The sequence below is a fragment of the Gambusia affinis genome, linkage group LG14 (assembly GCF_019740435.1).
Source record: "Gambusia affinis linkage group LG14, SWU_Gaff_1.0, whole genome shotgun sequence".
NCBI classification, from domain to species: domain Eukaryota; kingdom Metazoa; phylum Chordata; class Actinopteri; order Cyprinodontiformes; family Poeciliidae; genus Gambusia; species Gambusia affinis.
Window position 1 is genome coordinate 13679647 of NC_057881.1, and position 12620 is coordinate 13692266.

At 44.3% G+C, this 12620-nt stretch overlaps 1 protein-coding gene across 1 annotated transcript; it reads right to left on the minus strand.

Annotated features, from left to right (window-relative positions):
- Positions 1-2330: 2330 nt before the first annotated feature.
- On the minus strand, positions 2331-10832 carry trib1 (tribbles pseudokinase 1). Its single transcript, XM_044138223.1, has 3 exons — positions 9686-10832; positions 8250-8542; positions 2331-5112 (listed from the first exon to the last, which is right to left on the minus strand). Exons 1-3 carry the CDS (start codon positions 10001-10003, stop codon positions 4638-4640), a joined length of 1086 nt encoding a protein of 361 aa, XP_043994158.1. The 5' UTR covers positions 10004-10832; the 3' UTR covers positions 2331-4637.
- Between the last annotated feature and the right edge of the window lie 1788 nt (positions 10833-12620).

Below are 12620 nucleotides of genomic sequence, written 5' to 3' on the forward strand. Positions count from 1 at the left end.
TCATTATTTGCATTGTGCTTACAGGAAGCCAGAGTGTAGGATGCTGATTGACTCCAAAGGTCCTCAATTGTGAAGCACAGTCAGAAGATGCTTAATTATCCAATTGGGTTATTGCATCTTTTTTACTGTTTCCCTTCAAACTGACTTGTGTGTGAATCGTGTGGGAGAAATATAATGTGGGAAATACATAGTGTCTTTTTTATAGGCGTACACTTTGGAGATTTAGTGTATGTGCTGTAATACACTAAGAAAAGGACACTCCTTCTGTTACATGTTGCAAATTAATTATCTGTCTGATATTTCAGACCGGGCTGCACAGTGGCGCAGTTAGTAGCACTGTTGCCTTGCAGCAAGAAGGTCCTGGGTTCGATTCCCGGTCCGGGGTCTTTCTGCATGGAGTTTGCATGTTCTCCCTGTGCATGGTGGGTTCTCTCCGGGTTCTCCGGCTTCCTCCCACAGTCCAAAAACATGACTGTCAGGTTAATTGGTCTCTCTAAATTCTCCCTAGGTGTGAGTGTGCGTGTGCATGGTTGTTTGTGTTGTGTGTCTCTGTGGTGCCCTGCGACAGATTGGCTACCTGTCCAGGGTGAACCCCGCCTCTCGCCCGGGACGCAGCTGGAGATAGGAACCAGCGACCCTCCTGACCCCGTTAGGGATGAAAGGTGTTCAGAAAATGGATGGATGGATGGATATTTCAGACCACATCCAAACTTCTGAAGAAACAGAGGCTTCTGTGTTCAGAATGATTTTTATTTCTGATAAGACGCTATTTGTATTGTTTCCACAAGATGGCGTCAGAGTTCTCATTTTGTGTCACTGCGCTATTTTCCCAGGTTTGTGTTTCTGATTTAGGATGAAAGGCGAAAACACCACCATCATAACGAGGCATCCGGTCCAGAAGTGCGCTCAGCTGGAGCGTTCCTCCAGGAATTTGTGTTATGAAATAAAACAGGTCAGAGGGTCACTCAAACAGAGGGATGATATTTCCATTGCATCAGTGGAACGATCCAGAGCCAACAGGTTCCAGGAAAAGACACAATGCTCAGTCTCATCCAGGGGACAGGTGCTTCACTGTCTGCTTCTATATCTCACTTTCATGCGCCAAACAATTGCAGATTAATATATTTTACTTTCACTTTCCTCCACACGGCAAATCATACCACATACCTTTCTCCTAAAGCATCCAAACAGTAGCTTTACAGCGTGTCAACAGCCTGCGCAGTATTTGTGAACACTATGTTCTGAAATGTTGACATTGCATCGTGAGGTCACAGAGGTCTTGGGAAGTTGCTGATGATCTTTGTGACCCTAAAGCAACACTGAATAACATATGACGGGAAGTTACTGAGGTTTGTTGTTTGAAAGATTATGTGGTTGGGAAACCTCAATGATCCCAGACCTAAAGGAAGGATAAAGTTTATCCTTGTGGCCAAAGGGAGAGGATGCCTTCACAAAGTTCACCTGAGAGGATTTCGCAACTCCTAAACTCATTTCAGCTCTCACCGACAGGCACTTTGCTTAAGATTACATTCCCTTTAAAGGATATGAGATTAATATGTCAATAAATCCCTTCAGGTTCCCAAAACAAGAGTTTCCTGTAGAAATTTATTACATGACCTCATCCTACACCTTATTTTTACCGACATCCCTCGAGACGGAACCTCGACTCTCAGTTAAGCAATACTGTAGTTGCTTTGGCTGCTTCCCAGCAACCAAGACAATTCAGCTACCCTGTTGATACCTAATCTGACTCTTCACTCACACACTTACGCAGACATGGAAGCAGGTATGCACAAGAACACATACACTCGACACTTACGCAAGCCCCAGCCAGCCGTGCCTCGGGTAGTCATAACAAGCAAAGGGTGGATACATGCCAAGCTCTTATAGGTCAAACAAATGATCCGAGAGTAAAAGTAGAGCAGGCAGGAAAAAGAGTAGATGTGTTTGAGGTGAAACTGTGCTGTGTTTTTTAATGACTTGACCTCACGCTCTGTAGGTTATTGGAAAAAAAACCATAAGGAAGAAAAAAGAACACAACAGAGCGAATGTTCTCCCCGGCGTATTCCAGGAAAAAGACATTGACCCGCTATTGACATTTGTGTGTTTGAGGAGTTAAATGTTGCATTACGCAAAGGTCAGAGAAGAGAAACCGGTTGGAGGAAAAGATGGAGACTGAGCGGTCAAAGGTTTTTCCATTTCTTTTCCTTTAGGAGAGACAGACGAAGAAAAGGTGTTGTTGGCCTTTGCGACAATGAGGAGTTCAAACGAAAAAGATTTCTTCTATACTTAAGCTGTGAAGGTGGAGAGGGAATGAAGAACAAGTCAGGTGAATATGAAAAACTGTGATCTTTATTCAATTATTCAACATATACTTCAAATATACATATTTACACACTTTGTACACTGAATATAACTCTCACATGTAACCGCTAGGGGCTGACAAAGCCTTCAGGTTGTGTCACAACTACATGATTCACAGTGCAATATGGAGATTGTGCACCCGTGTCAGTTTACTTTACACGTCATATGAGTGACTCACTCTACATATACAAAGCAACAAAATCATAAATCTCTTAAATTACTTTCTTGTGAGGAACAATGCAAGTTGTCACTAGTCTCCAGCAAACAAGAGAATATTTCTTAGAATAAGCTACTGTATGACCCGGAAATTAAAGGTTAATCACTCCTCAGACGTACCAGATTCAGTACCATCGTCAAGACTATTGTATCAGAATGAAGTAGGCTTGGAAGTCTCCATTCTTTTGTCACAAACCAAATAATTTGAATGTCTCTTTCAGGCTTTGTACATCATGTCCCTGACGACAAAAAAAAAAAAAAAGTAGCAGTAAAGATGTGAACTGGTCTGAAGAAGTTCCTTGAGTCAAAGTCAAAGTCAGTTTCTACTGACAAGTTTAAGCGCTGACTCATCAACAGACATTGTACGTTGCCAGACTGCGACCAACTCTGTCTCCTTCGGTTTACGAAGCACAGAAAATGCAGGCGCAACTATTGTTTGATCACTGACATGATGTTCCAAAGACAGTAGAAAGAACAGGTTTGACCACTTCACAGAGAAATTTTGATTTTTCAGTGCAACGTGGCACTTTCTGTTTCTGACTACCATGACAACTTAGTGTTGGCTGACAAGACTTATTCCTAAAAACCGAAGCGTTGGCATTGGCCAGTTTTGGTATCCAGGTGTACCAAGATTTCAAAACGTTAAGATTTAAAGACAGTGAAAATCACCTATCATGAAGTTCCTATGGGTTGAAATCCACTTGAGAGAATATACCAGAGTAGGTAGAGATTTCTCCAGTTATAATAGCATATAGCGGAGCAGTAAAGCCCTCGCCTACTTCTGCTCACTCTTTGGCTCAGCTAACCAAAAGAAGGCTGCTTCGCGTTCTCGCAAAAAGAGAAAATTTGCTGCTTGGAAATATTTTTAGCCTTGAAACAACAGCAAGCCATGCTGTTTGACCTAACAGAGAGGCAGCCGCTGCTCTTACAAAGTAATGCTGCTTTAAAAGTACAATGGGCCAGCTAAGAGCTGCACAGCAAATAGCCAGCTAATGTGAATTAGGCAGCAGCAAAATGGGTAATTTCATAGACAATAAGCCCTTTAAATTCAACTGAATTCATCCTATATTTCCGAACAGCAATAATACTGCTTTTCTTTTTTAGATCATGTTAATCATCAGATTAGTTGATTGAGGTTTTATCTAAATACACAAAAATTCAAACCAGTGTTTTAGCATGAGAATTTCATACTGGCCCTTGCCCAGCTGTGACTGCAACAGCTGCCTTGTCAGATCAGACATTTCCTCACTCGGTGCAACTCTTTTAAACATATATCACTGGCCACAAATGAGATAAAAAGCTATTTACAAGAACTTCTTTCAGAACTGGTGTCACTATTATTTGCTGACTGAGCGTGACAAGTCTTACACCAGCAACATCCTGCCTTTCTCAACCTTCTGCACATGGTGTGAGATTTGTAAATGAGCTCCACTCGCTCAGACTTGGCCAGATTGGCAATGAGACACCTCCGTAGTGTCACGCTGAAGGTGACACACGAGTCCCTTGCTAACCATCTTTCCTACTTTGTGTCACTGTCTGCTCGAGGACGTCGGGCTTGAGCTCAAACCGTCCTCGAGTCAACTATTGAGTCAGCCGCAGCCTGGCCAGAGAGTGAGAGGAACAACAGCCCTGGCCATCGCAGTTAAGATTCAGCTAATGCTTTGTGAAGGTCCATGAATGCAACCAAAGAGAGAGAGAGAGAGAGAAAGAGAGAGAGAGGGGTTTAAAATTCATGTGATACACTCAAAGAAGCCTGCAGAGAATATTCTTTTAAAAACCATCTGACAAATTCTGAATCATTGGGATTTCTTTTAGCACCAACTATTGTTTTAAAATGCACAACTGCACAATGAATGACCATTGTAAGCAATGCCCTTAGCAAAGTAACGCATACAAGACATGAGAATACAGTACAGTGAGTTTCTGTAGAAAGCTTGAGGTTGTATGTACACATACCAGTACACAAACAGGTTTCTAAAAAGTGCCAATGTACAAAAACGACGACGACGACAACGAGATCTGTTTTGGTCTCTTAGTCAGGCTCTTGACCGTGTCTGTCAACAGAACAGATCGTCGTTCTCCTCCACTTCAAAGGACGGCACTGTCTGTTCCGCCGAGCTCACCTCCTGCTCACCCGATGCTACATCCTGGGGCGACAGCGGCAGGTGGAACCATGGGTGAGCAAGCAGCTCGGCTGCCGTTAGTCTCTCTGAAGGCTCTTTCCTCAGCAGGCTCTGGAGCAAACACTTGGCCTTCGGCGACAAGCCTTCTGGCAAGAAGCACTGGCCCCTGCGAATTTTGGAAAACAGAGTGGCCGGGTCCGGGTCATGGAAGGGATAGCGACCCACCAGCATGGTGTACAGCATGACCCCCAGGCTCCACATGTCAGCCATCCTGCCGGAGTACGGTGTTGAGCCGCTGAGGATCTCAGGACTGACGTAGGCAGGGCACCCGTGGGTGTCTGACATAGAGTCTTTGTTGGGATCCTCAAGGATGCGGCAGTCCTCAAGGCTCTCTAGTCTCACGTGTGTCCTGTAAGAACAAATTTGAGAAATCATGAAAATTTAGACTCCTAGAGCCTATTCTGTTTAAACCTACAACAAGAGCAGGGAGTTTTAGTTATGTGTTATGACATCTTCTGTTTGATCTGTGCAGCAACAGATGGACAGACAGTCTAGATACCGGCAGCACACATATTTGCATACCATCCTCCAGTGACCTCACTCTGACCCAAGACCAGCTGAGTGACTCTTGTTTAAGAAACGGAGCTGCCTAAGCAAATTTCCAGTAACTTCCTGGCACTATCCTGGCCACATAAACACTCATATAAATATAAAACTGCAGCACCCTCCTCCTTCCTTACTCACACTCTGCTAGCTATATTTAGGCATATAAATGATGGGACATGCAGAGCAACTGGGGGCCTGAGATTTTCTACTTTGTTTCAGCTCTTTTACTCTTATAAATTGATAGTGATCCGATATTTTAAAAAATGTGTCTAAATTGTCTGCAAGAATCTATTCAATAACTAATACTGATACTCCACATAAAGCTGCTGATGAGGTTGGCAACACTTACACTAACAACGGCACGGCTAAAGCAGTTCTGGGCCACAACTCCAACTTTTGTTTGAGTTTTAGAAAATGCTTAGACCCACATAAGCACAGATTGCTCGAAGAAAAGTGTGTGTTTCAATAAAACAAACTAACTACACACACAGCTTTTAATGTGAGCATCTTTCCATTTTCAGGGGACAGAAAATATCATCATCCCAGCAGTAACTAGACAATGTTTACAAGGCATGAATCTATTTTTGTCAAGCAAAAATGACAAAGAAACACAAAATATTTTGCATTTAGCACAAAATCTGGGCAACCCCTTCAGCAGTAATAAAAGAGCAGCTGAGGAGAAAAACAGATCACCACAGAAAGCGTGACAGCCAGAAGGGCCGAAACGGAGGGCAAATGATATTTAAGCAGCCAGATAGTGGAGGAGATAAGTCGGTGGAGGAGAAAGAGGGATGGAGGCAGAAAGAGAATCAGAACAGAGAGAGTTAGAGGAGTGGAGCGAGTGAGTCATCCCCTCTGTTGAGAGAACATATCTTCTCTCCTCTCTCCAGCTACGTCTCGAGCCCAGGCTACCTGCACCTGGGTCCCACACTGGCGGCGCCAGCCGTGCCATAATTACCCTCAAATGGCTGTTGCCACATCAGTGACGCACGGAGAGGAGGGTTGGCCCGGCAGTCAAGCTCTGCATGCTTCTCAGCACTATTCACCTTCCCTAAGCTGACTCCTCCATCTGCACTCTGTTATTCCATGTCTGCATGTGTGTGTGCGTGTGAGTCAATGAGGACAGCATTCATCAGATTGTTGTGAATTTTTTCGTGACTGGCTGGAAAGCAGCTTTGTCGGCCAGGGCATTGCATCACAGCTTGTGTATCAGGGCTCCAGAGGTGTTGAATTGTAAATTTTACAGAACTGTTCAAAGGAAAGAGTGAGATCATACAGATTCGTATCACACTTATGTTGACGTGTGTCTGTGGATGTGTTGAAGTAAGTTTTTTCAAACTATATGTCACAGATCTGTAGGTGAAACCTTGCCAAAGTTCTTAAGGTGTATGTTTGAGGTGTTTGGTAAGAAAATCGTCGGTGCAAGAAAACATGACAGCTTTATTTGTAATTTAGTACAAACCTCAGCATGTATGAACAAACACCTAAGGTTGAGGAAAAGGAGCTGTGCAGCCCTCCCTCCTTTTCTCCTCTGCACATATACACTGTGACTCATCACTCTGCAGCGGTATAGCTATTAGAGGGGCACAAGCAGCTTCAACTCCTCTCAGTGGTTCCCCGCTCTTATTCATCCACTGTAACCCTGCTAACCCTGAGGTTATGGCTGAAGACGCTTACTGATGATAATTCTTCATGGAAATGTGTGTTTGGGAATGTCGGTGAAAGAGAGAAATAAGCTGATGCTTCTAAGAAACAGGGCTACAGGAGGGTTAAAAGATGCAACAAATAATTTAGTAGGAAAATGTGTTGAGTGATTTCCTGAACGGAAGGTAGCACCCACAAGTTAAAGCATATGTGTGTCTGTGTGGGTTGAGTGTGTGTGTGTGTTTGTGTGTGGGAGCCGGTTCAAAGCATCAGAACTACTCCTCCGTGCAAGAAAGTGCATGTGAATGAAACCCAATTGGAGCCATCGGTTCTCCTGCAGCGCAGCTATGATGTAATTTATTAATAAATAATGAGCAATAAATGTTTTCGAATGTAACGGCCTGCAGAAGGGTACGATCGTCTCATTCAGCAGCCTCGTCTCGCGGCTCTGCCAAAACTGCCACCCACCACTTTCACACATACAGGCACATACACATGCAAAACAAACAGAACGCGAGCACACAAAGGGACACGTCGCAGGCGAGGATGGGAGACAGACAGAGAAGGCGAAAATCTGGGAAGCTGAGCAGTCTGCCTCCACAAGTACAGAACCTCCTACTCTATCTGTTCCCACATCCAGATCCGAAACACACGGCCTGTGTGTATCAGCTGCTGCCATGCCGGCTGTGGGCTTTCACTGGCATGTGCCACTACACTGCAGCCATTCAGGTTTAATACCATTCAAGCAAAATAACCTCACTGTTATATGAAGATTACAATAAAAATGTGCTTGAGCAAATTTGCAGTGTGGAAAGGAGGAACGTTGCACAGTGTAAGTGCACCGTGTTCATTTTTACTTTCTTGAAGGAGGAAAGTGTGCAATATAGAGCCATCTATTGGTGAAGTTGCAGATTACAGCCAACTCAGCTATTGGTTTGCTTTACAAATTCGGACCCGTCGCTATATTGTAATTGTCAACAATACGAAAAGGTTTACCAGTTGTCAGTTCTAATTCATTTGGGTGAAATTAGACAAAGAAAGTGATATTCCTTATTGGAAATCAGGGAAAAGTGTGTATAGACAGGCTCTTTCATTGAGCATGGAAACAAGTTAAACATTGTTCCTGAGTTAAGTGCCGTCTGCAACTTTCCCTAGCAATGGGCTGATCAGAGTGGATTTACACTAAATAGAGAAACCATGAGAGTATTAACACAACTGCTTTCTAATAGCTGAACTGCTCTGTCAATCTTCCCACATAGTTGACCTTAAAACAGCTTCCTGCTCAGTTGATCTCACCTTTTCTCATCCGCAAAGACAAACTTGCGCAGCTTGAGGTCGCCCAGCACGATACCCGCCTGGTGGCAGTGCGCCACGGCCAGGACCACCTGCCGGAACAGTCTGCGGGCCTGCTCCTCGTCCAGTCGCCTGCAGCTCTTCACAAGGGTGTGCATGTCCCCAAAGTCCTTGTCCAGGAAGACGTAGGCCTTGCGCTCCCCCAGGATGATGTCCGTGATGCCAGCCACATTCCTGTGAGGCGGCAGAACGCTGTAGGCTCTGATCTTCTCCTGGTACACCCCCATATCGAACACCTGGCAGAGGGATTGGAGAACGAGGAAGAGGGAGAGAGATGCAAGGGGTGGAAAGTTGGAGAAAAGTGGAGGGAGTGAGATTGTTATTATGTGGCGAGGCAAATATAGTGGTGAATTAAAAAAAAAAGAAAAAAAGAAAAGGGTGACAAAAAAAGCAGCAGCGTCATCAAGCTGTGGGCTAATGGAGGACATCTTTATACATTAGCTAAAATTACAGCCAACTCATGCATAATTTTGTTTCTTAGAATTGAAAAGTCAAAAGGAAACTCATTTGCTGAGTTGAAACAATTTTCTTTATTTCTATTTCTATGTACTTTCATTTTCTCGTTCCTGCTCCCCCTTTCAGAATAAGTCACTTCATTAAGAGATCATGTATTGAAAAATATGTCTTAGACGTTTTTTTTTCTTTTTGATTTTTTTCCTTTTTTTTTTTTTACAGATAGGCTTTAAGTGCAACCATAACATGAAACTGTAAACTCTGTCATGACTTTTTGATTTGCAACAATCTTTTTAGTGGTCCCCATTTTTGCTCCCCTCTTCCCCCCTTGCAAAACTTTTTAGATGCGCCTCTGCGAATGAGTCACTCAGGCATGAAGCGATTAACTTTCATTAAACAACAAAGCCAAACGCATCCACTGTACTCTATGCACAGTGGAAAAAGGGGGAGAAAAAAAACCACACACACACACACACACAAAAGTGGAGCAGCTCAGGAATATTTCCTTATCTGGGCACATCCCTATCATCGCTTTCCATCTTTCCCATACATGTTTGCATTTCTGTGTGTTTGTCACAGCCTGGCGGATTGCAATGACGTGTATGCAAATAAGCCGAGTTGACAGACAGTATGGAGCTGTGGCAGAGAGTGCGTTTCCACAACACAAAGCAAGTCGGCGTGCAACTGTTTATTTGTTATTTATTTCAGCTGATCAAACGGCCTCAAGAAGCCCTTCAAAAAAAAAATTTAAACCATTAAGCAACGCCGCTGTTATTACGCAAAGTGTCAACAGATTTCGCGTGAGAATGACATTTGCTGAAAAAAAAAGTGAGCTAAATACGGATAACATGTCAGACGGGAGATTGAGCAACATCATTCATTGAAAAAAAAAAAAAAAATTGCACAATGCCCTGGATTGCGCATACCTTGCACAGCAGCTCATCGCCGGTGTCTGTATTCATCGCGCCGTGGAGGCTCTCCCGGTCCGCCAGGGGCAGCAGCAGGAACGCTCCTATCCTGGACGGTCCCTGGTGGGTGGCGGGGACCGGGTTGGCTGCGGGGCTGACCGGGGAGCTGGGGGACGTGCCGAGGAGTCCCTGCGGGTCCCCCGAATCGGCGCTCAGCCTCGCGCATTTAGCCGGCGGCTGGTCGTCCGAGTCCAGGCGCTTGTGGGCGACTCTGCGGATGCAGGTAGCCACCTGGCTGCTGCACTGCAAGTTCATCCTGAAGGGCCGATTCACCATTTAGGACAAAATGAGATTCAGAAAGAGAGAGGGAGTCCACTTGTTCAAGATGCGTCCTAGCAGAATATGCCAACTGTGCGCTCCATTTCTTCCCGTCGGAGACTTCTCAGACCAGTGAATCCAACGTCCTGCTCTGGGTGCTGCTTTAGAGGTACTTTCAGTCAGGAGGGAGAGAAAAAAAAATCCAATCCTAAAAAGCTCCGACAGAGAAAGAAGGGAAAAGACAGACAGACAAAGAGAGAGAGACAGACAGAGAGAGAAAGAGACCGCCTCACTCACAGAGGTTGAGAGTGAGTACGCTCCACTGATGTCGAGCTCTCAGCTCAAACACTCCGCCCGACCAGTCCAGCCTCCTGGTGACACAAGCGTTAAGCAACCCAGTAACAGCACAGACTCCAGCTCAGCCCGTCTTGTGTGATGATTCTGCCCACTGTTACCTTCCAGCTTATGTATAAAAAAAAAAAAAAAAAAAAAAAAAAAAGAAAGAAAGAAAGAAAAGAAAAAAGAAAGGCTCTCCAAGCGGGCATTAGGCAAAGGGAGTTTTAAAAGGGCGCTGCGAGTCTCCACATTCCTGCTCACTTCTGAGATTGCGCTGATACAACAAGAACCGGAGCAGCTGCCGGAATGAGGAGATCATGTGTCAGTCAACCTTATCATGCCTACATCATTAAGCAGGCTCTAGACTGCTTAATGATGTAGGCAATAATTAACCATCTCGAACTTGTTGTCTGATTCAGGTGTTTCGTAATATTCTGCTCTTACATCGCCATGTTGTACTTGTTTTCTTTTCTTTCTTTTTTCGTGTTAGGTACAAACACAACCAGCTTGGTTTTTTTGCCACGTTTTGTATCCCTCGGCTTATGCAGTCAGTGGATAATAATAATAATAATAATAATAATAATAATAATAATAATAATAATAATAATAATAATAATAATAATAATAATAATAATAATAATAATAAGGATGATGCACAGTGGCCCGGTTGGTAGAGCTGTTGCCTTGCAGCAAGAAGGTCCTGGGTTCGATTCCCGGTCCAGGTCTTTCTGCATGGAGTTTGCATGTTCTCCCTGTGCATGGTGGGTTCTCTCCGGGTTCTCCGGCTTCCCAGTCCAAAAACATGACTGTCAGGTTAATTGGTCTCTAAATCCTCCCTAGGTGTGTGTGTGTGTGTGTGTGAATGGTTATGTCTGTTTCTGTGTAGCCCTGCGACAGACTGGCGACCTGTCAAGTTCCCCTCACTATCCTCTGCAGGGCCCTCCTGTCAGTCACATTGCTGCTTTAGGGCCATGCTGGGATGCAGCACATCAACACACCCCAAACCACCACTGAGGGTGCTTGCAGAGAAAATAGAAAGGCAAACCAAACACCACATTTTGCAAGCACAACAATTCAGAAACACACGCAACTTCACATAAAACCAATAACTTACTGGGAACCTTTCAAACGGGAATCAAACCACATGAAAAAAAAAAGACAAAAAAAAAAGAAACACACAATGAGAAGGAAACCCACACTGGTTTACAAAGCACACAACAAAACTGCAACCACAAAGTTTTAAACACACCATGTCATTTCGCATAGGAGGAAAGGATGTGATTTGCTTTTTGTAATGACACAGAAAGTCCCTGGCAACAGGTCAGTGGTCATTCCTGCTGTCATAAAGCTCTCCGCAGTGTCCCTGTTGAAATTTTTCTGACTGGTTTTGAAGGAACTGAGAAGAAAAGAAAGCCACGAGGCTTCAACAAAGCACTGTGACTAGCTGTCCTTCTTCATAGAAATCACAATTCATAGTGTAAAAATAACAACGTACCTGTGAACTCAAAGTGTTGATGTCTGCCTTGCATTTTGTTTTCTGCTGCCGGTGCTTTGTTTAATTTTCAAACTTCCAATCCCCTGCGGAGTCTCAGGTGTGGACTAAACACACGGTGGATTCGGGCTTAACTCTGCATCCTGTGATACAGTATTTTCCCATGCAGGGCCTGTTTGTTATGTGAACATGACTCACCCCCATAAAACTGCAGCAGTGCTGGGCTATAAGCATTCACATATAAAGTATGCCACCATTGCTCGGTAAACAACACCAACTGTAAGCAATCTGAAGTTAGTATGTCTGCAAAATACCACTGAGGAGAGAAGAGATGATGTGCAATCTGTGTTCAACTGATGCAACATTCTTGAGAAAATATAATAAGTGAGCTATGGGTTATTGCTTCAGAGGGTGAGCGCCAGAGAGTGCAGGGTGAAGAGCAGAATGTAAAGTCAGATCAAAAACATTCCTGTACAGAAGACTGCTGAAGACGGCAGCATGCGAAGTGATTAGCAACGTGGACAATGATGTGTTTTGTCGGGGTGTGAACAGATGCGTGACTGCATGTGTGTGTTGTGCAAGAGTTCTCCTTTTTTTCCCTCCGCTGCTTGATGTTGAACAAGCACGGTTGCTGTGGCAGAGGCTTGCTGAGCATTCTCCGAAACACACCAGCTGGCCTCTCTGGGTGTGTGTGTGTGTGTGTGAGAGAGAGTGTGTGTCTGCACTTTCTAACAGCTCCTCCTTCCAAACAGAAGCTTGCCACTTCAGAAATGTCTCTCTTTACACTTTGCAGCCCAGTCCCTTGCT

What these genes read in the sequence shown, in the direction of transcription:
- trib1 (XM_044138223.1), bottom strand. Translation starts at nt 10,003, where the DNA reads ATGGTGAATCGGCCCTTCAGGATGAACTTGCAGTGCAGCAGCCAGGTG. An exon ending in GCGATGAGCTGCTGTGCAAG is followed by an intron (nt 8,543 to 9,685) that starts GTATGCGCAATC and finishes TCCCTCTGCCAG; the next exon opens with GTGTTCGATATGGGGGTGTA. An exon ending in GTCTTTGCGGATGAGAAAAG is followed by an intron (nt 5,113 to 8,249) that starts GTGAGATCAACT and finishes TTGTTCTTACAG; the next exon opens with GACACACGTGAGACTAGAGA.